Consider the following 23,731-nt stretch of genomic DNA (forward strand, 5'->3'; position numbering starts at 1 on the left):
GACTCTGCCATTTAGCGGGAATCCATCTACTGGTTCATCTGTCAGGCAGCTCTGCTCCAACCCTGGGCTCTATGCTTTTTAAGGCTGGTGACTTTAATAGGCTGTGTCTCTGATGGTCTAGTGGTTGGGAACTGGCATGCTCTTTCACCATGGCAGACAAGATTTGACTGTGAGTTATCTCCAGGGTCGAGGCCATAGACTCAGATTGTCTGGGTTCAAATCCTGGCTCTCACATGCAACTTGCTTTGCTATTTTGGGTTCTGTAGCCATAAGAGGGAGATTAAATGATAAAATGAGTGTAAAAGCCTTAACTCCCAGGCTGCCGCCTAATAAGCTCTCAGCAAAATTCCCTGTTACTCTATTATTATCATAATCACTACTGCATATCATCTTTAGCCCTCAGTATTCACCCCTGTAAAGTAAAGGGCTTGGTCCAGCACTGTGATACTGTTAGCATCAGATGCAGTTTTATGACTGCCAATTAATTCACTGCCCCTCACAACAAAGACAGTGAATAAAAAAGAGTAAAAACACTGACAGACATGAAAACTCTGGCCCCGCAGCAATACTTTGCCAGGGGTGGTCTCTTTCCAGGACAAAATCTCTAAAATACCCTCATCCTGTTTTTTAGGTAAATTATAGGTTGACAAATCTGTTAATACTCTATGAGGGCTGGGCATGGTGGCTCACGCCCGTAATCCTAGCTCTCTGGGAGGGTGAGGCGGGAGGATCGTTTGAGCTCAGGAGTTCGAAACCAACCTGAGCAAGAGCGAGACCCTTGTCTCTACTATAAACAGAAAGAGATTAATTGGCCAACTAATATATATAGAAAAAATTAGCTGGGCATGGTGGCACATGCCTGTAGTCCCAGCTACTCGGGAGGCTGAGGCAGCAGGATTGCTTGAGCCCAGGAGTTTGAGGTTGCTGTGAGCTAGGCTGATGCCAACGGCACTCACTCTAGCCTGGACAACAAAGCGAGACTCTGTCTCAAAAAAAAACAAAAAAATACTCTATGAGACTTCTTGAGGCAGGCACAGTATCTTATTGTCCTCTATTGTCACGGACTCTGGCTCATGGAAGATATCATGAAATGTTGGATGAATGAGTGAGTGAATGACTATGCAGTCCATGGCATCTTGGTTCATCTTTAATTCTTCTTGGTTCATCTTTAATTCACTAGACATCATGGGTATTGTGTAAATCTTGAAACATTTAGATCTTGTATTAAGGAAATCCTATTTTATAATCCTATATAGGTTGACCTAAATGGGCATCTCATCAAGGTAGGTCCTACTTTAAATCTGTACCTGTTTTTTTATGTGTGTTTATTTTAGATTATGAGGCTTTGCGTTATTCAGAAGAAAAGTACTATGTGTGATCTAAGAAGTAACTACTGATGATTTTTTCATGGTTGGGATTTATTAGTGACCCTGAAAATACTCCTAATAACTCTGCCTGATAATCTGAGGACATGAGTCTTATTTCCAGATCCTCCCTCTCTGGCGGAGGTTTTTATTAATGAGAAAACTGTGGGCAGCAGGCTCTCCTCAGTCTATCAATTAAGAGGAAATCAAATTCCTTTCCCTTACATTTAAATTGAGCAATTTATTAGCTCCATGGTGATGTCTCATAGTCCAGAAGTTGTCTTTTTACCCCTAGGTGATTTTATTTTTACTAAAATCACGAGTTTGGAACACCCCATTATAGGATGCCATTGATAGGACTAAGAACGACTTCTTAGATCATTCCCTACAATTAGCTATGTGACGGCTAACTGACCTTTGTATCCACATGGAGATCGTTGGAATTCATGGGAAGTTCCCTGCTCCAGGAGCAGAGTTAGCAACTGTTAAAACTGCAGGTCACTGGGCCCAGCCCTTTTGTTTTCTAAAAAGTAAGCCTGGAGAGATAAAGGGATTTCCACGGAAGCAAAGTTGTTTTGATTTTTTTTCCAACAGGAACATTATAAAACAAAATGATAACAAATAGCAAAGAGGTCCCATTTTTGTTTTATCTCCCTCCCTACTTTCTCTGCCTCCTTTCCTCCCCTGCTGCAATGGAAGGCTCAAAAGAACAAGCAGAAGAAAGAAGGGGTGAAATAAAAACTGGGTAACTGGTTCCTGAAAAATGGAAATCTGTGTATGGTGGATAGTGTCCGTGAGCCACACAAGAACGTCGGGCTCGTGGCATGTGCGGGTGCTCTTTGCGGTTGTTCACGCATCTGAGGGTCTTCATGTAGATTCTAGCTCAGGGTTTGCTCTCATGACTGGTAAGAAGGCAGGGGAGCGTCTTCACCAGTTTGGTGCTACGACTGACAGCAGAGTGTTTCTTTCCTGTCTAGTGCACCTGTGTTCACAGGGGAGAGGCAGAGGAAGGGACAGCCAGGGCTGCAGAGGGTCCCAGCAATGGTCAGCGTCCCCACCTGCTCTGCACTCATGGACTTCCTCAGCCTCGCCAGGTATTTGTCACGCAAAACTCCAAGCCCCTACTTAGAACATCTGACCCAATTTTAGAAGAAACAAGGGACTTTCATTATACTTTTTTAATTGATTCAACAAATAGTTACCGAGAGTCTACTGTGTAGCAGGAATGGGCCTAACCAGAAAGATGAGCAAGACCCACCCTTCTCCTCGAAAAGCTGAGAGTTGAGGGCTTTTTTGTCTTCAGAGGAAAGGGCCTTTTGGTGGCATCAAAAACCTGCTTGTGCTCCCTGTCCCCATGCTTTAGATGCATCATTTTGTCCTAATAATCACAAGGACATGAAGTAGTGGTCATAGACTAAGCAGTGAGTAAACTGCAAGTGTCGATTACCAATATATTCCCTGTTTACTTTCTAAATGTTCTGTGTCAGCATTACATCATAGTAACAGTTCATATGATAATTACTGCTGTTAACTTCACCAGACACTTTGAAAAGATATAGGACATTTCAGAGTCTTGCAAATAGCCCAAGGTGATTAATAATATGATTTGACAAGGTAGTAAAGAACACTGATTCGATTGCTTTCTGTCTCAGTATCTCACTAGGAAAGCAAGACTATCCACATTAGTCAGTTAAAGTGTAGTAGCTTGATACTCTCTTAATGTAAATTAACAGTAAATATTTAAAAACAACAGAGGAGATATTAAAATTATTTTTAACTTGGGTAATGGAATCCTGATTCAAAATAGTATTTAGCACTAGAATGTACTATACGACCTACTGCTTGGTTTATTATCTGTCATTATCTTTTGAACCCTATAATTGGACAAACAGGAAGCTATTCCTAATAATCGGTTTGCTCAAAATCATCTGTTTGCTGGAGTCTGGGGTGCACACTGCAATCATCGAACTGAAGGAAAAACTCCTTACTTTATGCTTTCCATTGTTTGTTCTTCTCTGTTACAACAATGTACAGGAATGCTACACATCTGAGCAGTTCAGAGCATCTTACAAAAATTACTGGAAAAAAAACCCAGTCATTTTTCCTGCATTACATGAGCGGGCAACATAAATCTTATTTGCTGCAGACAGGGTTTTCATTGAACCTAACCCATGCCCCGCCTCCTGTGCAGGCACATAACTATGCTAAACACGGAACTCGGCAAATAATTTTCCTTCTGGAATTTCCATTAGATCTAACCACTTACTTGCTTTATTTATCTTATCACTAGTTTTATTTTTCGGTGATCCTTCATTCCTTATATCACAGCTATCCAAACATCAGCTTGCATGGGACTCGTGCATACACAGGTCTCCTTTTCCAAGAGATTTAAATTGAAGGGCAACACCAGCCATTATTGGTCTATTTTCCATTTTCATTATCAATAAAGCAGGAGATCGGCATTTTCATGCTGTGTGGAGGCTTCGGGGAGGCACAATGTTGCTGTCATTATCTTTAGACCAGGCTGCTGCCTGCCCCCACTAACGCAGATGGAATGATGAGCCCATCAAAATAAAAATAAAATAACGAAACAACCAGAGTCATAGAGTGGGCTGCTGACCTGGACGGTGGCATGGCTCCCTGAGAACATGTCCCTTTGAATTTACTGGAGCCCGATGGTAAAGACCACAGTTCATGACAGAACATAAATTCGCCTCATAATGAGATTAGAAGGCAGGCAAAATAAATGTCCTGCTGTTACATTAGAGGCAGGCTCTAATCTGGCGTTTTCCCTGGAAATGATCATTTCCTTTGCAACAGGGGAACTATGCACGCAACAAGCTTAAATCCGACAGATTCTGTTTCGCCATGTAGTTATTTTTCATCTTCCTCTGTCTTTTTAATAGCAGTTTGGGGGAGGCGTATAAATGAGTTGTGAGTCTTAAAGACTATTACCAAAGTGAGTTATGGGAGTTTATATTCATGATCATCAATCCTGTTCCCCAGACTCCCCTTTGAAGAAATGTTCTGTGACTCTCCCTCCCCCCTCTAAACCAGAGCCCTGCTGCGGGGGAGGTGTTGTGACCCCAGGTCCTCTCACTGTCGCCTTAAGGATCAAAGGCAGAATAGAGTCACTATTGTATTTTGGGGGTATTTTTTTTAATCTCAACTGCAACTCTACTACTTAAAACCACTGGATACAAGTATCCCATACTAAAGAGCCTTAAGAAAATGCTCAGATCAGGTGAACCACATGGTCTCTGAGCAGAACAAAGGCGTCGAGTATGGAGCTTGATTGCAAGCGACTTCGTTGGTTTGCAGCAGAAGGTAATCTCACCTGAGAGTACAATACCCCCCTCTCATTAAAAATGCAAGATAGCATCTCCTCCTGGATCCTTTCTGCAGAACCTGATGCAAGTTCACGGGCAGTACCGTCCTGAGCAGTGAGTGGCATTTAATCAAAGCCTTCTGAGAAATAATCTCAGAGTTTTGTGAGCCCTGTAAAGTCACCAAGCAAGTTAAGTGGTCTTTTCAAAAGGAATGGGAGACCAGACTGAATTTAGGAGTATCCAACGCTGCTGCATAGAAGGCACAGGCAGTTTTATTTCTCTAAGTTTTCTAGGGCTCAGGCTAAGGGCTCTACTTCCCTGTGAAACTGCAGATTAGGATCATTTGCAAGTAGCCCAATGCATGACATTTTGACATTTTGGCATATTGTTTTTCTTGGGCTGGAGAGAAACCATAGAAGTATTTTGCATTTGTATATGCTGTATGTTTTAAAGTTTGTGCAGTGGTGTAGAACATCACTTTAACTAATAAGATGGTTCCCTTTTGGGAGTTGGTGCTTCCACTCAAAAACCTGAACTGCAAATCCGACTACTTTGAGGGAGAAATTTTCTGGCCCAATTTAACAAGTTTTTGCTTTTAATTTTCTACTTCTCAATAGCTTGTATCTTTTCTATGTATCTAATTTGCAAATGTCAAATAATTTAAAGTCAATTCTCCTTCCATTCATAAGATTTTTTTCTGTTCTCTGTAAACTCTCTCCTCATCAGATGAAAGAGTTCAAGGGGAGAGAGGCTACTTTTCCTTTAGGTATGTGGTCCTATATTCATTGGTCCTCTCTTCCAAAGTAGCTATTTCATTTCCATGACTATTTCTTCCTTCCACCATATCTGCCCCCAAGTCCCCACTGCACCTCATGTTTATAATTTAAATTGTAAGTAGGAAATGAATCCTCTTTGCCAAGTGCCCAGTACATTCAGAACATGTTAATGATTATCAACTGACCTTCCCAGGTGTTAAACTTTTAGAGTTAATGCTGCAGTTTCATAACACATGATCTCCCCGAAGGAATTCCCGAGTTATGTTTGCTTACCTCATATAAATGAACTTGTTCTTGGGTTACTGCAAAGATCAATAACACGTTGTTTTGCACCAGTTTATCAATGAGTTGTCCAATTGTCGGATATTCCTAAAATTAACATATAGATTTTGTGTCATCTTAATAAAAGAATGTAAAATAAAGGAATATTAATTTTTAAAGATATCTTACTGAGTTTAGCACTTTAATGCTCACAGGCATTATTTCATTTCGCACTCTAAACAAGTACACAATTGGCATTATTCACTTAGTTGGTTTAGTAATTTTTTCCAAAATCTTCTAAGTCCAAAAAAGTCCTAAGAATCAATTCCTGGCAATGCGGTGTATTAGGCTCTGTCACTTCTCAGCGACTTACCAGCAGGCTGGGAATGGTAGAGTTGCGGGGGCAGGGCGGGCAGTTAGACTAGGAGGTATGTGACTAAGGGGGCTCTTGTAGCTCTCAAACTCTCACAGGAACTGGATGAGGTGCCATGAGAGTTGACAAAGGGACAGTCTGCTGAGGCATGACACACTATGACATTCCTGTACCAGTTCTTGGGTTTGGTTTTATTGCCTTTTTAATGTCAACAATCTGTTGTATGAGATCCTGCAATATTTTTACAGGATAATTTAAAACATGTTGTATTTTTGTTCCATGGACATACTCATTCCCAAGTGACATGAGTAACTTAAAAAAAATAATAAAAGAAGTCATTAATAATCAAATTTGAAGATGGACTTTACTTTCTAAGTCTGGAAAACATGGAGCACATTCGCCTGTCGTATGAATCCAAATGTGGCTACTGTACAAAGAGGAAACCCAAGTGAGGGAGCAGCCTACAAACAATTAAACTATAATAAGAATATGCCGATCCTGACTGAAGTCAACCAAAGCAGAGAAAGATTGAGAAATAAGCCCTCCTCTACACTCATGCAGTATGTTCACAGAATCTCAGTACTATTGGAGTATTTTCATCTAAAGTTTTTAGGTACAAGGTTCGAGCTGAGAAAAAAGTGTAGCTTTGTCAAAAACACTCTGGCAAATTACCCACCTGCAAGTGTGTCTGTGTAGTATGCACTTTCCGAAACATTTGGATTTTTATTAGTAGAGACGCCAGATCATATAAATCTTCTTGAGTCCGACATGTTTGATTTCCTCTGCTTTTCAACCACTCACACATCCTTCACCCTAAAGCCTAACCCCCTCTCCCAATGCCAGCCCCTCCTTATCTCACATGTTCCTACACCTTTCGACTGCTGCGCTTGTACCGCCAGGATCATACCACATAGCCCTTCGTAGGTGGGCAAAGGCGGTTTTCTATTTGAATCAGATCAGTTGGTTTAATTCCCACAACTATATTGCAAGTTCCAGGCTAGGAACCACAGCCTATCATTTTGTGGCCCCAGGAATCTGGACCAGTTTTGAGGATATAAGAGGTGTCCCAAGGACCCAGGGGGCTATGTCGCAGGCAAGCATGGAAATGGTCCGTGGCTTCTGTGCGTTTGTAGCAACTTGTTTGAAAAGAATGAATTGAACATTTATTAGATGAGGTCACATTAGGCAATAGATAGTGTTAGCATCTTGGATCTTGCTACTTTCAAGATGTCTATTACATGTTTGTAAATAATAATAATAATAATATAAAATGTCTATTAGGGGCATTTGAAAAGTTGCAAGAAAAAGGAAATGAAAACGGGATCCATTTCTCATGGTTTCTTGCCCTCATCAACTAAAAGACAAAATGTGGCTATCCTCATTGATACTGTAACATGAAAAGGCAGATTATGTGATTAAAGAATATATATGTTTAGGGAATACTCTGGATCAAAAGTTAGGGAAAGACATTCATGTTACATTGGTAATTTAGGTTAAGGAGTGGTAGTGAGTAATTTAGGAACTGTTAAGAGTTTTTAGAGAACAGTTTTTCCAATTGATATTCCAGTTGTTCCAATTGATATTCGAATTCTAGGTTCTTCTCCCACTCTGCCTCTGTCGTACACACTTCTTCTACAGCACTGTTGTGTTAAGGAGGCCCTTAAATTCTCTGTACCATATTTTCTCAAGTGTTAAATGGGGATAATACGACCTTCCCAGGTTGATGTTTCATAAGTCAATTTTATTTCATACATTAGTCACCACCCACTGTGTTCTAGGCACTGTGCTGTCGGGAACCAGATAGTGAGCCAGTTCTGGTCCTGAGGGTTGCACAACAGAGAAAGACAGACAGATGTAAGCAAACACGTTTCCACATAGAGCTGTGCAAGAAGATATCTGTGTGTGAGAGCGAAAGGAAAGATGATTGCTTCAGAGCCTAACGAGGTCAAGGAGGACTCTCTGGGGGCAGTGGTGATTGAGCTGGCTTTTAAAGGATTATTGAGAGTTTCCCAGCAGCCTAGGAGAGAAGGGCATTCCAGACAGAGGGAATAACAAACATGTGCACAAACATGGCAGCCTCATGGTCTGCTCAGGGAAAATGGTTAGACGCATAGGGTTCTGTTGAGGATAGGAGGAGATCATGTATGTCAAAAGAGCTCTGAAATTTTTACCTGGATTTTACAAAAGTTGTGTTGTTTTTTTTTTTGTTGTTGTTGTTGTTGAATGTCGCCAGCATTTTTTAAGTGGCAGAAAATAAGCCAAAGGTTAATAAACACCAACCAAGCCATACCTGACTAGTTTTTTTCCCATGGAGCCCCATGGTCCATGAAAGCATGGCATGACCTAGGGACCATCATTCATGGTGACCCCTACTGGCTACTGCTCTGGTCCGGGCCCCCTTTCTGAGGCTGTGGTAAAGAACAGAATAAGCTGCCTGTGCTGCTTTACCAGCCCCCCGGCTCTTTGAGAAGTTGGAGAGGTTCTTGGATCACATGTGTCATAGAAGATCCAAACTTCCCATGTGTGCTCACCACCCACTTGTGCTCATGTGGGAACCTCTCATGATGGTGAGAATTGAGAGGGTGCAAATTGCTAATCTCAAACCAGAAAATGTAAGCCTCAATTGTTGCTTCACTTGCCTGCTGGTAGCCCTGAAAACAGTACAGAGTGCAGGTTACGCACCAAGACAGTTGACATGGAGTATTCATTCTTGCTGTCCAAGTGACAGAGCCCATCATTAGGAATGACGATGCCTGCCAGTTTGCTGTCCATTCCAAAATGAGAATCGGCATCACTCACAAAGACGAGGAGGTGGAGGGAGTCGTTCCGCCAGCCAATTTTTTCCTACAGTGGGAAAGAAATATTTGTGTTGTATTGGAGAGAGGTGGGCATTTATTGAGTTGTGGATCAATTATGCTCGGACATATTCAGATTATAAAAAATATATTTCTGTTCTATCTATTTTAGCCTTTTTCATCTACTGTGAGTTGATAACATTAATATTTTAAAAGCATGAGATTCTGTGACATTTGCTTTTTTCTGGATAACATTTTCAGATGATTTAGGCTTCAGAGAAAATAGCCCCACTACAATCAGTATTCAGTTGATCTTGACTTTTACATAATTAACTATTTTTCCTGATCAGCTTTCAACTCAAACCAGAAAAATGAGGGGAGAAGGAAGAGAAGGTCGTTAGATAATCCCAAATCCAAACTGAAGCAAAACTAGTCAAAATACAATACAAAATGGGCTCAAAGTAAGCCCATTTCATTAAAATGTCACCCAACATTTAGACATCATAAACTTAATACAAAGGTAAGTACTGCTTACCAAAATATGGCCCCAATGTCCTGCTAATTAAGATTGTTGCCTGTGTCTGCCCTTTAATTACTACTAATCGGGGAACTGATTGAGTGAAAACTCATCCTGGCTTCTCTATCCCACCTTATTTCTTCCCTTTCTCCTCTAATTCCTTGGCTCGCCCACCTTCTAGAAGCCTCAGCACTGTCCATTTCCTGATATTTTCCATGAAGGGCTGTTGCCTAAAAACAGGACAATCCTTCTCATGGATACATGTCAGAGAGTCAAGGAGGAGCCGTGTCCCTACATGTTGCAGAGTCAGTGTAACTTCTGATGTTGGTTTTGTTGGTTCGAAACAATAGATATGTAATCATATGTATAGGTATATACCGATTCAGGGCATTTTTAGTTTTCTCATTAATGCTCTGCCTTTAATTTTTTTTTCCACCATGGTTAATCTAAAAACTAGTTAATCTGATCTTGATCTTTAAAAATTAATCATACATATTGTTTCAACTAAATTTTCCCACTATAACAATAATTTTTTTAGATTATTCATATAAGCATAAAAAGCAGTCCCTATGTCAACATGATTTAATTAAAAATTTTGCAAAAATTGTGTGCTCTAAGAAAAGTATCAAAGGTAGAAATACAGCATAAAGGAAAGAAAATTAGCTAAGCTTTTCCAAGTAGATTTGTTAATAAGAGATGAATTTTCTTATGTTAGCAGAGTGAAGCATTACTCCCCTCAGCATACCTTACACACAGCAGCTTGCATAATTGCATCAAATCCACCCTCAGGTGTGTCAATATTAGCAGAAATTTTCTGATTCTTCACAATTTCATTGAATTTTTCAGCATCATTCGTCAATGGCAAAATGTGCTTGTATCCAAATGTAGGCAAGCAGAAGTAGGGAATACTACTGCAAAGGTAAAATGTAAAAATATTCTTGATGAAATATGGCACAAGACACAATTAATAGATAGCCTAGCAACATTTCCTGAAATAAAGATGAATTTTTCTAAAGCTCCTGACTCTGTAACTTGGCCGTGAATCTCACAGCTACCATCGTCATCGCCTGCCCACCTCTTCCCTGTTGACCGTATAAGCTGACACTTATTTAAAGCTTATTATGTGTCTTGCACTGGCTCAAACTCAGCTAATAGGTAATCTAATGATCAGACTTCCAACTCCAGTGTTGTGCCTGTGCGTGCGTGTGTGCGTTTGTGTGTATGCGCATGCGCATAACCACAACCTTCTATTGCCTTCCAACCAAAATCCACCATTAAGTTTACATGATGACAATTCCTTTGTACTCTGGTAGCTCAAGCTGTCATCAAGTATGAGTCACCCTGTAGCAAGACAAGAGAGGAACTAGTCTTCTTACTCCTCTGCTTGTTCCTGTACTCCCAGCATTGCCTGCCAAGAGCTCAACAATCAAAGCAGGGATCTTGGTTCCAAAGTCCAACTCTACTGTCATTGAATACACTGTTGTGGGCCAGCCTTGGGAATAAAACTAGCACTTAAAATGCCATGTTAGGATGAAATCTGCACCAAAGGTATTAGGGTAGAACAGAAAGAGATGATCATGAATTCAGCCGCATCTTATTTTGAAAGCTAGTTACTAGCTGTGCATGAAACTCTGGGCACAGAAGTTACCCAACACATCTGAGCTGTGGGTTTTTAAAATGGGGATAACAGCATACAGCAGAGGCTCTCAAAGTGAGGTGCCTGGACTACCAGCGTGCATGTCACCTGGGAAATTGCTGGAAGTGCAAAATGTAGAGCATGACTGAGTTAGAGATGCTGGGCGTGGGCTCAGCACCTGTGTTGTGCCAAGCCTCTGGGTGCATGCTAAAGTCAGAGCTATAGGTCCAGAAGTTCAAAGAGACAAAAAGGAGTAGTCCCCAGGGAGGGTGTGGTGTGCTGCCTGCAAGAGCTGGTTGACCCTTGTACGAGCACATGCGATGCCTGGGCCTCGGCTCGCAGGTCCAGCAGCCTAACTCGTCAGCACGTGAAGGCGCCTCTGCCAGGGCCAGGCTCTAGTTCAAGTTCATCTGCCTGAGCTATACAGTCAATCCTCATTATTCACAGATTCTGTATTTGTGAATTTACCTACTTGCTAAAATTTATTTGTAACCCCCAAATCAACATTTGCAATGTTTTCTCAGTCATTCATGGACATGCACAGAGGCAAAAGAAAAAAAAAAGTGAGTCTCCCTGTGAGCACCTTCCCAGCTGAGGTCAAAGAAGGTGATGCTCTACCTTCTTATTTCAGCTCTCCGGTGAGCATATTTCAGCTCTATGTAAGCATGTGTCCTTTTCATGATCTGTTTAGTGCCACATCTTTCTCATTTTTGTGCCTTTCATTGATAATTTCACTGTTTACAATGGACCCCAACTATAATGTTAAAATGCTGTCTGGTGTTTCTAAGTCCAAGAAGGCCGTGATGTGTCTTATGGAGAAAATGCATGTGTGAGATAAGCCTCATTCAGGCATGAGTGACAGTGCACCATATGACTGACAAGACCACCGTGAATGATGAGAATCGATTGTGTATACAAATCAGAATGATTGTGGGTGTTTTTTACACTGAGTAATGAAGCTCTCACTGGGACCAGAATGCCGCTGTCTGTGAGGACAAGCGTTTTCTACCTATCAATAGACTGTCATGGAAAGCAGGTCAGAATCTGATGTGGCCCCAGGCTTCAGAACAAGGGGCGGTAGAGGCCCTGGCATTCAATGGCACAGCCCAAGGTACCCCAAGATAGCCACCTCCATAAAATAAGACGGTAGTGATATATACCAAAAGGTTAACATCATCTTTTTCTAAGTGGGGTTAGAAATGATTTCCACTGTCTTCCTTTTGTCTGTATTTTCATATGGGCTCATGACTACTGCAATAAGAAACTATAAACCATATACTCATATATGATTATGTGTGTGTACATATAGGTAATCTATTTAAGCATTTCATGGTTTAGTTTCTTCTTTGGTAAAACTATAATAAATTCCTCACTTTTGGCATCAAATTCAAACCAAAACAAAACACCCCAGCATATATGAAATGATGTTGAAAAATTCTTCAAAATGGGTGATAGAAAAAGAAATTTTAACTTTTGTGCTATTAACCATTTTTAAATGCACATTAAACTCATAAATATGGAAATGAAGAAAACATGTTTTTGTTATTGTATTTTAGACAACAGCAAAGGAAGCTCTTTCAAAGCTGTAAACTGTTTCAGCGCTCTTGCAGGGTAAAATACATTGTTATCGACTCTCCATCCAATGAAAATAGAGAAAGCTACTCCAAAAGGCAGTAGAGATTAGATTAAAAAGGTGGTCTTCCTTCCTTCCCTCCCTCCCTCTTCCTCTCTTTCTTTCTTAAGTCTTGCTATATTGCCCAGGCTGGACTCAAACTCCTTGGCAATCCTCCCACTTCAGCCTCCCAAGTAGCTGGGACTATATGTATGTGCCACCATGCCTGCCAAAAAGATGGACTTTAAAGTGTGGTACACAGACCTTCGGGGATCCCCGAGTCTTTTCTGGAGGTCCTTAAGTTCAAACTATTTTCACAGTAATTAAAAAATGTCATTTGCATTTTTCACTGTGTTGGCACTTGCAGCCATGATACGAAAGCAGTAGTGAATAAACTGCTCTGGTGTCTCAGCATGTAGCAAGGCTATGGCACCAAACTGTATTAGCTAGCAGTCCTTGTATTGTTTTTGACCAGCAAGCATTTGCCATAATAATAAAAATAAATGCTGGCTTCCCTTTGCCCTGAGGAAGCAGTAAAAGTTATTAATTTTATTAAGTATGCATCTTTGAATGCATGGGCTTTTTTTCAATACATGGGAAATATGCATATGGCATTTCTGCTGCACACAGAAGTACGTTTATAGAGGAAAAAATACTTGTACAATTGCTTGAGCTGAACTGGCCCTTTTTTTACGGAACACCATTTTTATGTGAAAGAATGATTGACAGCCAAACTATTATTCCAACATAAGTGTTTGGCAAACACGTTTTTCAAAATCAACAAAGTGAGACTGTCACTTCAAAGGAAACACTGCCAGAATTTGTTGCCAATGACAAAATTCGAGGTAAGTTAGAATTTGGGAAAATTTTGATCTGCTACCTGTGAGATTAACAATACTCCCAATACTTCCAAATACTTCAAGATTTATCTGATGGGAATGCTGGTGATATTAACAAGTGTGATTTTTTGATATCATATCCTGAAATCTGGAAGACCTGCATAATTCAGTAAACCAATATTTTTCAAAGGACCAAAGCATCATATTACAAAATCACACATGAGTAAAAATGCCATTCAAAGTGCAAGACAGACCAATGGATTTTAACGTAACAGAATATGAAATATTCATTGATATTCTTTCAGATTCCACATCAAAACTAACTTTTCCCTGTCATCTAGTTTGAATGCAATTTCAGAGAAGAATGTCCACAGTCACTGGAAAAAGCTATTAAATGCTTCTTCCTTTTCCAACTACACTTCTATATGAGGTTTGACTTTATTCATGGAACTCAACCGAAAAATATTGCAACAGATTAAACATATCTGCAGAAGCAGATATGAGAATACAGTTGTCTTCTATTAAACCAGACATTTAAGAGATTGGTAAAAGTATAAAATGGTGCCACTCTGTTTTAGAAGAGAAGATGTGCTAATTTTTGTTTTGTTTTGGAAAATATAGTTATTTTTATAATCACCTTTTACAGTAATATACAGTGTGTTTCTTATCATTTATTAATGAATCAATAAATAATCACTTTAAAATTTTTCAGTCTTACTTTCTAATATGGTGATTATTGATAGATGTATCCCATATAAACTAAAGCTCTTTGGGGGGTCTTAATTTTTAAGAGTCTAAGGGAATCCTAAAATCTAAAAATTTGAGGACCACTAGATTAAAATAACTAGAGATAAATTAATAAGTGTTAAGGAGAGGAAGAAAATTAATACTTGTTTTGAATGTCTGTTATGTTCTGAGCTCATTCAGTTCTCATGATTACTCTAGGAAGTCAATGTTATTATTTCCATTTATAGATAATGAGACAGAGCTCAAAGACAGTAAGTCATTTGTCCCAAGTGATAATTTAGATCTAGGTCTGAAAAAGCCTATGCTCTTTCCTCTTAACTCTCATTGTCTTCCTATTAAGAAAATTTTATTTTATAATTATACAATTTAGTTTGATCAGATGATTTACTCTTTGTCTTGGTGTGGATATGTTTGTAGGGTGGTGGTATCTAGACAGAGAAGATTAGTGGAAGAGATTAGTGAGAGATTTAGTGGAAAAGGAAAACATAATGTTTCCTTTTCAGCAAAAAATACTTGCTATTTATAACCTTCATGGTAAATTTTGCCAAGAATAATAATAACTAAAAAGCACCTTTAGAAAATAGGATATATTGACCCTTTCAAGAGATCAAATATCTAATCTTTTTTTGGGTCCTCATGCTGCTTCCTGTGCAGTGCTCTGGTCTCCCCACAACCACATTCTGCTGTTGTTAACTGCACCTACTATTTATTAAGAACTTTTTATGGTCAGGCCCAGTGCCAAATGCTTCCATTCGTTATCTCGTCTAATCCTTATAACCACTCTGAGTCATTGGTATGGTTGTTACAAACATATAGAAGAAAACACTGAAGATTTGAGAGGTGAAATGATTCACCTAAGGTCACATTATGACTGAACAGATGAGTCAAGACCTAATCCAGGGCTGCCTCTGAAGCCCACGTGCCTAACCACCATGCAAAGAACTTCAGCTCCTTGAGGACTGGCCCCAGGACTTTTTCTTCCAGATACCCCCATGCCTAGCACAATGCTTGGTACACAGTTGGAGCTCAGGAAATTTTTGTTGAATGAATGCATGAATGCATAAATGAAATGTAAGTCACAGCTAAATAAAGAGTGCTTTCATTTTCTAGAAGCCTGATTAAGGACAGGGTCTGATAGTTAGTTCAATATGCTGGGCTACTAGCTTAGCTGAGCCATCCAGCCTTGTTAATTTTAATTGTTTTCTCTGGTAACATTCCACATACATTGTTTCCCATGGTCATCACTGTACTACATGTTGCTGTATCTTATCTGGCCTATGATAGGAAGAATGATTTTAAACATGATCCCTGGGGCAAAGGTGGCACTTTGTAATTCTACATGGAATTGCCCTACTAGCCTATCTACTGAAGCTTGTTGTAGGGGAAAGACACATGATATACCAAAGAACTAAATACAATTTTAGACAGGTACAATATTCTCTGATATTTTTTTTTAAAGGCCAAAAGCTTTAGAAATGTTTTTAGGTTAGGTAGTTAGGAGGTTGTTAACACCAAGCTTATTTCCCTTTACGAGTGAATCAAACAATTAACAACAGTAATCATATCTTACTATTATTATCAGCATTTTAAAAAACCTTACCAAACAAGGAATAGCAGAGTAATTCCTTAATCTGATAAAGAGAAATAAAAGAAAACACTAGCTAACAACATACTTAATGGCAAAACATTGAAGCCTTCTAAGATTAAGAATGTGACAAGATTATCCTCTCTTACCATTTCTATTTAAAATTATACTAGCGATCCTAGCCAATGTGATAAGGCAAGAAAAAGAAAGAAGAGGCATAGATATTAGGAGAGAAACAAGCTGTTATTCACAGATGACATGATCATGTACATAGAAAATTCTAAGGAATCTACAAAAATCAGACTAGAACTAATGAGAAAATTTATCAAGATTGAAGAATACAAAGTGAATATTCAAAATCAATTACATTTCTATATGTTCTCAAGAAACAATTGGAAAATTAAATTTTTAAACATACCTCTAGAGAAAAACGAAACAAAAGATGTACAAAATATCTACTATGTAAGTGCTTCAGGAAAAAAAATATACTATGAAAATGACAAACTATTGTTCTGAGAAATTAAACAAGATCTAAATAAATGAAAGTATATGTCATCTGAAATGATTGGATGATTCAATATGTTTAAGATGTCCAATATCTCCAAATTGATCAAGGATTTCAATGCTATCTCAGTCAAAATCTCAGCATATTTTTAAGAAACTGACAAGTTGATTCTAAAATTTATATGAAAATGGAAAGGCTCTAGGATGGCCAAAAGGAAAGAAAAACAAAGTTGGAGGACTTACATTCCTAATTTCAAGACTTTTATAAAGCTATAGTAAGCAAGACAGGGAGGAGGAATTAGTAGTTACATAGATATATTCAATGGATCAATGAAACAGAATAAAGCATCCCGAATTAGACTTACACATATACAGCCAATTGCTTTCTAACAAACCCATCAATATAATTCAATATGGAAGAAACAGTCTTGCTTAAAAAATAGTTAGAACAACTGGATATCTATATGGAAAGAAAAGATGAACCTAGACTTTTTTTTTTTCATTCCAAATAGAAAAACTAACTCAAAGTCAGAATCCTAACTGTAAAAGCTTTAACCATAAAGCTTCCAGAAGAAAAGATAGGAGAAATCTTTGTGACCTTAGCGTGGGCAAAAATTTCTTAGGACAAAAAATACAGTAACTTTAAAATTAAAAATTGATAAACTGGACTTCATCAAAATTAGAAAATTTTGCTTGACCAAAGACATTACTGGAAAACTAAAAATACATGCCACAAACTGGGAGACAATACTTTCAAAATACATATTTGACAAACAACTTGTATATAATAGAATATATCAAGAACTTACAACACAATATTAAGAAGACAATCTAATTTTTTAAAACAGGAAAAAAGATTTGAAATGATGCTTCATAAAATAACAAATAAGAATGGCAAATAAACGCATGAAAAGATGCTCAATATCATTCATCACTGAGGAAATCCAAAGCTACAAGGAGATGCTACTACACACCTGTTAGAATGGCTTAAATTTAGAAGACTGACAACCCCAAATGTTAGCAAGAATGTGGAATATCTGGAATCCTCTTATATTCCTGATGAAAATGAAAAATGATGCATTCACTTTGGAAAACAATTTGGTAGTCTCTTTAAAAATTAGCAGTACACTTATACAATTTGGCATTTCCAGTCTAAGTTTCTATGTAAAAGAAATAAAAACATACAAAGATTTATAGTAAGTGATTATAGCAGCATTTTTGTGATAGCCATAAATTAGAAATAACTTAAATGTACACCAATGAATGAATGAATAAACAAAATGTAATAAATCTACACAGTAGACTATTATTAAGACAAAAAGGAAGCCAGATACGTGGCACATGCCTATATTCTAGCCCCTCAGGAACCTGAGGCAGGAGAATTGTTTGAGCCTAGGAGATCAAGACCAGCCTCAGAAAGACCTCATCTCAAAAAACAAACAAACCAACAAAAACAAAAATACTCGAAAAAGAACTGATTGCTGATAAACACGAACTAATGGATAAATCTCAAAAACATTATGTTTAACCCAAGAAGTGGGACACAAGGGTATTATATTATTCCATTTATATGAAATCCAAGAATAGGCAAAAACCAATCTAAATGACAGAAATCAGAAAAATGGTTGCTTCTGAGGAAGTAGAACTTACGGTAATGGGGCATAAGGGAACTTCCTGAGGAATGGAAATATTCTCAATCATGTTTTGGGTGTTAATTACATTGGTGTAATCGATTATCAAAACTCACCAAATTGAACATTTCTGAAGTGTGCATTTGAGGGCATGCCAATTATAACTTAAAAGGGGAGGAGGGGCAGGGAAGAGAGAGACAGACAATGTCATTTATTGATCTGCCCCTCTTTCCCACCTTTCTTCCTGCCTGGGATGAAGAAGCAATGCTTAGCACCTCCAGCAACCTTCCTAGACCATGGAGATAAAATCCAAATGCCAATGATGAAACAGAGAGCAGAATAGGCCTGGATTTCTGATGTTTGTTGAGTGGCCAGGCCAGCCCTTCATTGTTTCTCTGGATTCTTTTTGTGAAAGAAGGGAAAAAAAATCCCCCTTTTTTAAGCCACTTTCTGATACTTGCCACTAAACACAATTCCTGAGAGTTAAAATCAGTGCAAAATTCCCTCCAATGGTTAAATTATTTTCAGCTATTTAGATTATAGTTGGAAACTACACTGAAATATTTTTAAATGATATAATAAAAGCTGTCTGCCTTTTGTATAGATTGATGCTTTTGGTGGATAATAGTATTAAAAGTTACCATACATTGGGAAAATCATTTCATAACTACAAGATGCACAGTAGTAAACAACTTGGTTTTGGTCCACACCATCTTAGTACAGGTCATTGATGAGTCACGTGGCCTCAGGCAACTTACTAACATCTTAGAGTCTCTGTTACTTCCTCTTAAAACCTGCTTTAACCTGCTGTTACTATGAAGACTGAATGAGGTCATGTATGTGAAACCTTAAGCACAGTGCCTGGCACAGAACAAATTGTAGCTCTTTTTCAATAGAAGGATATTACATAATTTGATTTTGAACATGTCATTGTACAGGTTAAGCCATCACAAAGCAATTCGCCCTTGACCATCACCTGCATAATAAACGGTTTTAATAGCTTATGATGGCCACTGACTCATTTACTACTGAGTTTGATAGCAGTGAAGCCTGCAAAGGCCTTCTACAGGCAATAAGAGAAACCCACATTTCCCAAAGTACATCAGAGCAAGCTGCAAAAATTATTATTTTGGCAGAAGTCACTGTAGTGGAGAAAGACTCTGAGAAAGTACAGGTTATTGTCAAATAGCCTCAGAAAATGGTGGTCAAGGAGGATAGAAAGTCTCTGAGGGGCTGGGGTGGGCACAGTCCATTGGAACCTACAATGAAATCCTTGACCCCCTTGTCCCTATAACACAGATCCTAGTTTGCCACATCCTGGCCTACGAGGGGAGGCAGAAGCTGCAAGGACTGAAGGCTAGAATCACATGGTTACAGTGACCTCACCTTGAGCTCCAAACAACCTAGGCCACTGAGAGAACTGCTGAGATCCAACCAGATAAGACAGAAATGCCAAGGAATTGGCAAGCTCCTGGCAAGTGCGGCTCAGAGCCGGGATATCTCCACAGAAAATCAGTGCACAGAGATGCCAGAGAAGCACTTACTTACCTGCAAGGGTTTGCAATTTCTTCTGCTGTTGTTTTCATAAAAGGGGATACAGGTTTTTCCACAAAGGAGCCGAAGCCCAGTCTAAAGTTGCTGGTTAATTTAGACATCTCCTTGGAAAGCAGGGAGCCCAGCTCTTTGATTGTGTGGAGGTCGTCGTCCATGGAGGCGGAGAGGTCCATGAGGTAATACAAATCCACCGGGTAGTCCTCGGTCTGGCGGACGTGCACTTGCAGCGTCTGTTGGTCACCTGCCCAAGCCCCAGCAGGAAAGCAAATCCAGAAAAACTCACTGAGATGTATTCATGATGAACCAGCCAATCACAGGGTCAGCTGGTGATTTCATTTCAATAAGAACTTGCTGAAGATACATATGATTTCATGAGCTATGTGGTAGTGTTTATAAATGAACAAGCCCATGAATATCTATCTGCCAGCCAAGAGTTTAGAACTACTGGAGGAGGCATAAGTTAGGATATTTTATATCTCCTTGGGAGAACTAGAGTCCATTTAGATGGAAGATAAGCTGAATTTTTTGTGTGTGGTTTTAGAAAAAGAGAACCAACTAAAGGGGGAGTTTAAATCTACATTACAACCCTTGAGGAAATGTGAGGTAAGCCTTCAAACCATGGGAGGAATTCAAAAGGTTGCTATTAGAAAAGCCTTCTTTAGTAATACATTTGGAGCACATGTGACCAAGGTGAATAAAGAAAAATGTTAGCCTGCAATTTTCTGTTTCCTTAAGAATGGGAAATCTGAGTCATAATAATCAATGATACGTAACAGGGTAGAAGACACATTAATGGAAGATCAGCATTACCGTCTATGACATTAGGTTATTTACATGAGCCAAACCATAACATACCTGGTCTCAACTTAAGAATCAAGCTTTGGGGCACAATCTGAACAATGTCAGAACTATTTTTCTGTCTGCCGATACTGAGAGGCTTATTTTTAAGTATTTCTACTTGAGAGACGGGGTTCTCTATGAAGTTTAATAGACATCCTTTGGCTAAAAGGTTTTCTGGGGTATCACACCTTTCACCAACTCCAGATGGATGGGTAAAATTCTAAAAGACGGGAAAAAAAAAACAATAATGAGAAAAAGAAGACAAATCTGCATTTCTTTATAAGGCCTAAGCAACTGAAATTTTTTGCATGCGTAACCAGTTAACTGGCATGTTCCCACGTGACTGACGGTGATTGTAGGTCTAAAGTTAAGTTATAAGTGAATAACCAGAGAATTCTGCCAGTAAAATTCTGAGTAAAACTGGATCTCCTTTTAACTACATTCAATTGACTTTATGTAATGCCTTGTTCTTTTAAAGTTCACTTCTTTAAAGCTTCTCCCGGGCCATGACCACATCCTTGAAACATTTGGGTTCATAGAGTTGACGTCATCCTGTGAATTGATCTGTTCAGGGTGACCTGTAGGTTTGTGGGATCCTGGGGCTGTCTGAGCTCTCCAGTGTGTCTGTTACCAAATCCAGAGACAAAGAGAGATTTTTCTGTGGATTCCTAAAGAGCGTGGACTGCAACATCTCCCTGTCTTGAATAAAACTCTGTACCACTTTTATTCACTGGTGTGTTACCCTTATATTACAGTGTTGCTTCACTAGAATTGACCTCTTGGGATCTTTAAACTCTGTGTCATGAAGTGTTCTAGTTCAAGGTCTTTGGGAACTTTCTCCAAGATTTGGAGGCGAGGAAGGGAAGTGAAAGAGAAGATGGTTTAAAAATCTGCTTTTCTGTATAGGACTCAGGAGTTTCCCAGCCACCTACAGATCCACCTGGCTGGCAAGGGCAATGAGATGTAGTGTTTCCCATCAAAGGTGTGGCCATTCCAATCCTGGATCACCCAGAACAGAGAAATGGAGCCATGATATAAATACCTGTCTTATCTGATGGCCACAGCTGCTCTAGGGCTTGCAAGGTGCTAGGCAAAGTAGAATTTGATGCCCATTGACTCTCATGCTTAGAGGGAACCAAGTGATTGCTCATATTTTTTTCCATCCCCCATAGAATTCTAAGCCACTCTTGCTATTTTCACCAACTAGGAAAGTTAGATTTCTTCTGAAATTGATTTTGAGACTATAATTTGTTACCTGTCAGTCAGGCTCATGCATATTTGAGGCTCACGGAAATTCTGTAATTTCTACCATGTAATCAAGGCAAATAGTGGCTGGACAAGGCCTCAGAATCCTTCTCAACACAGTGTCACTGTTGTCACCTGTAGTCACAGTCTTTGCTAAAGATCAGAGGTGGTGCTAACCACAGAAACTATTTTCCATCTGCCCTAAGCAGAAGCCTGATTTGCTTTTTGTTCAAACTGCCTCAACTGATATACTGATAACTACTTCTACTATTAGAGTGGCCTCTTAGAATAATCTGGCCTTAAAATTTGATGATAGTTTGGCTACCAAGTATTATCCACAGGTAAAGCTATCAATAGTAATTTAGGAAACTCTCTTAAGTAAATATTAAAAAAAATACATTTAAATAAAAATTCTAGACTGATTTGTTGTTTTGTGCCTCTGGCATGAAACTGATACTGTTTTCTTCAGGAAGCCAATGTCCAAAAAATATGTGGGTTTTTCCCTCCTTGTGTATTCTCAATCCTGCTTTGATATATGAGCTCAAAGAATATAATTCTCTTGAGCTTTTGCTTGTGGCTCCATCCATCAAGGCAGCAGTGGAGGAGTGAGCTGGATTTGTGCTCTCTTGTCTGTGAGGCCACCTCCATGGACACACATCCGACTGGGAATCTGAGTTTTAACAATTATAGCCCAGTTCTAAGTTGGGCATCTAGGTTTGTTTCTCTTTGAGCGTGCCACTCAGCTCTTGCTGAACTTGGCATTTGCATGGTTTGATTTGTGTTTAGATTCTCTTTATGAGATCCAGTGGGTAGAGACTTGCTTTAAAATTCAGAGAGCTAATGCATCTCTTTCTTCCCATCAATCATTTCCAGCTTGCTTTATAGAGTCACAGGACAGGCAGTGACTTAGGATGGCTTGTTATGTATTCTCCAATCATCTTCATACCATGTTCACAGAGTTCTCAGTTTGACCAGAAAAGGAATGTCTGTTTGGAACTTTGCCCTCTGTGTAATATAGTCTCTGAGCTCATGAAATTGTAATTTTTAAAAGAAATGGATAATGTCTGAACAGTAATGTTTACCCCAAACCTAGAGCACTTCTCTTAGAACCTGGCAGTGGTTCAGAAAGGATCCTGGTTCCCAGATGGAACACAACTATAATATTGCCATCAAATGTAAATTTAACTTTAGAAAACAGCATCTCCATGAGCTCTGATTAGCCAGAGAGCCTCAATATTTTAACCAGTTAGAAATGGCTTTAAAATAAGAGGAGGAACCAGGTAAAATGAAAGATCCTGAGTTAAGTATTTTTTCAGAGTAATTTGATATCCTCTCCTTCCACGGATTGTTTTTGAGAGTAAGCACATGAATTCCACTTTGATCCACTAATGCTCACATTTTCCTTTCCTGACTTGTTTTATTCATATAACTCCACAGAAAGCAGGATGCTATCAAGGAGGGAATTAACATAAGTGTAACTGTAGACAAGTTTTAAAAACATGTTGAGGTCATTTGTTTTACCTCCTGAGAACACCAGGCACACTGAGGTCCAATGAGTAAGCAGTCTTCACAGGCTTCTGCCCCTCCCACGGCACAGCCACCTATGTTTAAACCCAGCAAGATGCAAGGGATTAAGCACACTTCCAGTTATTCTATGTATGAGATTTATGACTTTTAAATTACCGAATAAAACAATATGAGAGTTTATTTTTGTATTCAAAGATCAGTCCTCAAAATGTTAGCAATTCACATAAAAGTTTATATTTAATTGGTATTAACTGAGCAGCACCTAAGTGGACACATAGGTACTACAGTAATAGGGTATTGGGCAGGTGGGGGGAGAGGGGGGCGGGTATATACATATATAAAGAGTGAGATGTGCACCATCTGGGGGATGGTCATGCTGGAGACTCAGACTTGGGGGAGGGGGGAATGGGCATTTATTGAAACCTTAAAATCTATACCCCCATAATATATCAAAATAAAAGAAAAAAGTTTATATTTTATATCTATCATGTTGAAAATATGGGTCCCATGAGCCAAAAAGTATCTTAAATTTTTTCTTAAAATGTGAAAATATCTACATGCTCACCAATACAGGATCATGCTATTTATTATCTTTA

The 23,731-nt window shown here is 39.0% G+C and overlaps 1 protein-coding gene across 3 annotated transcripts in view; it reads right to left on the reverse strand.

Annotated features, from left to right (window-relative positions):
* ITGB6 (integrin subunit beta 6) overlaps window positions 1-23,731 on the reverse strand; it is a 128,530-nt gene that overhangs the window by 50,742 nt on the left and 54,057 nt on the right. For 2 of the 3 annotated variants that reach the window (XM_012745273.3, XM_012745272.3), the window contains exons 5-10: window positions 23,130-23,209; window positions 20,379-20,583; window positions 19,518-19,764; window positions 10,161-10,326; window positions 8,786-8,947; window positions 5,743-5,838 (exon numbers count right to left, since the gene is read on the reverse strand). In XM_012745273.3, coding sequence (XP_012600727.2) covers window positions 5,743-5,838; window positions 8,786-8,947; window positions 10,161-10,326; window positions 19,518-19,764; window positions 20,379-20,583; window positions 23,130-23,209 — 956 coding nt within the window. The remainder of the gene's footprint in view (window positions 1-5,742; window positions 5,839-8,785; window positions 8,948-10,160; window positions 10,327-19,517; window positions 19,765-20,378; window positions 20,584-23,129; window positions 23,210-23,731) is intronic. The other variant, XM_012745274.3, reaches the window with a different exon arrangement.

The sequence above is a fragment of the Microcebus murinus genome, chromosome 8, assembly GCF_040939455.1.
Source record: "Microcebus murinus isolate Inina chromosome 8, M.murinus_Inina_mat1.0, whole genome shotgun sequence".
NCBI classification, from domain to species: Eukaryota; Metazoa; Chordata; class Mammalia; order Primates; family Cheirogaleidae; genus Microcebus; species Microcebus murinus.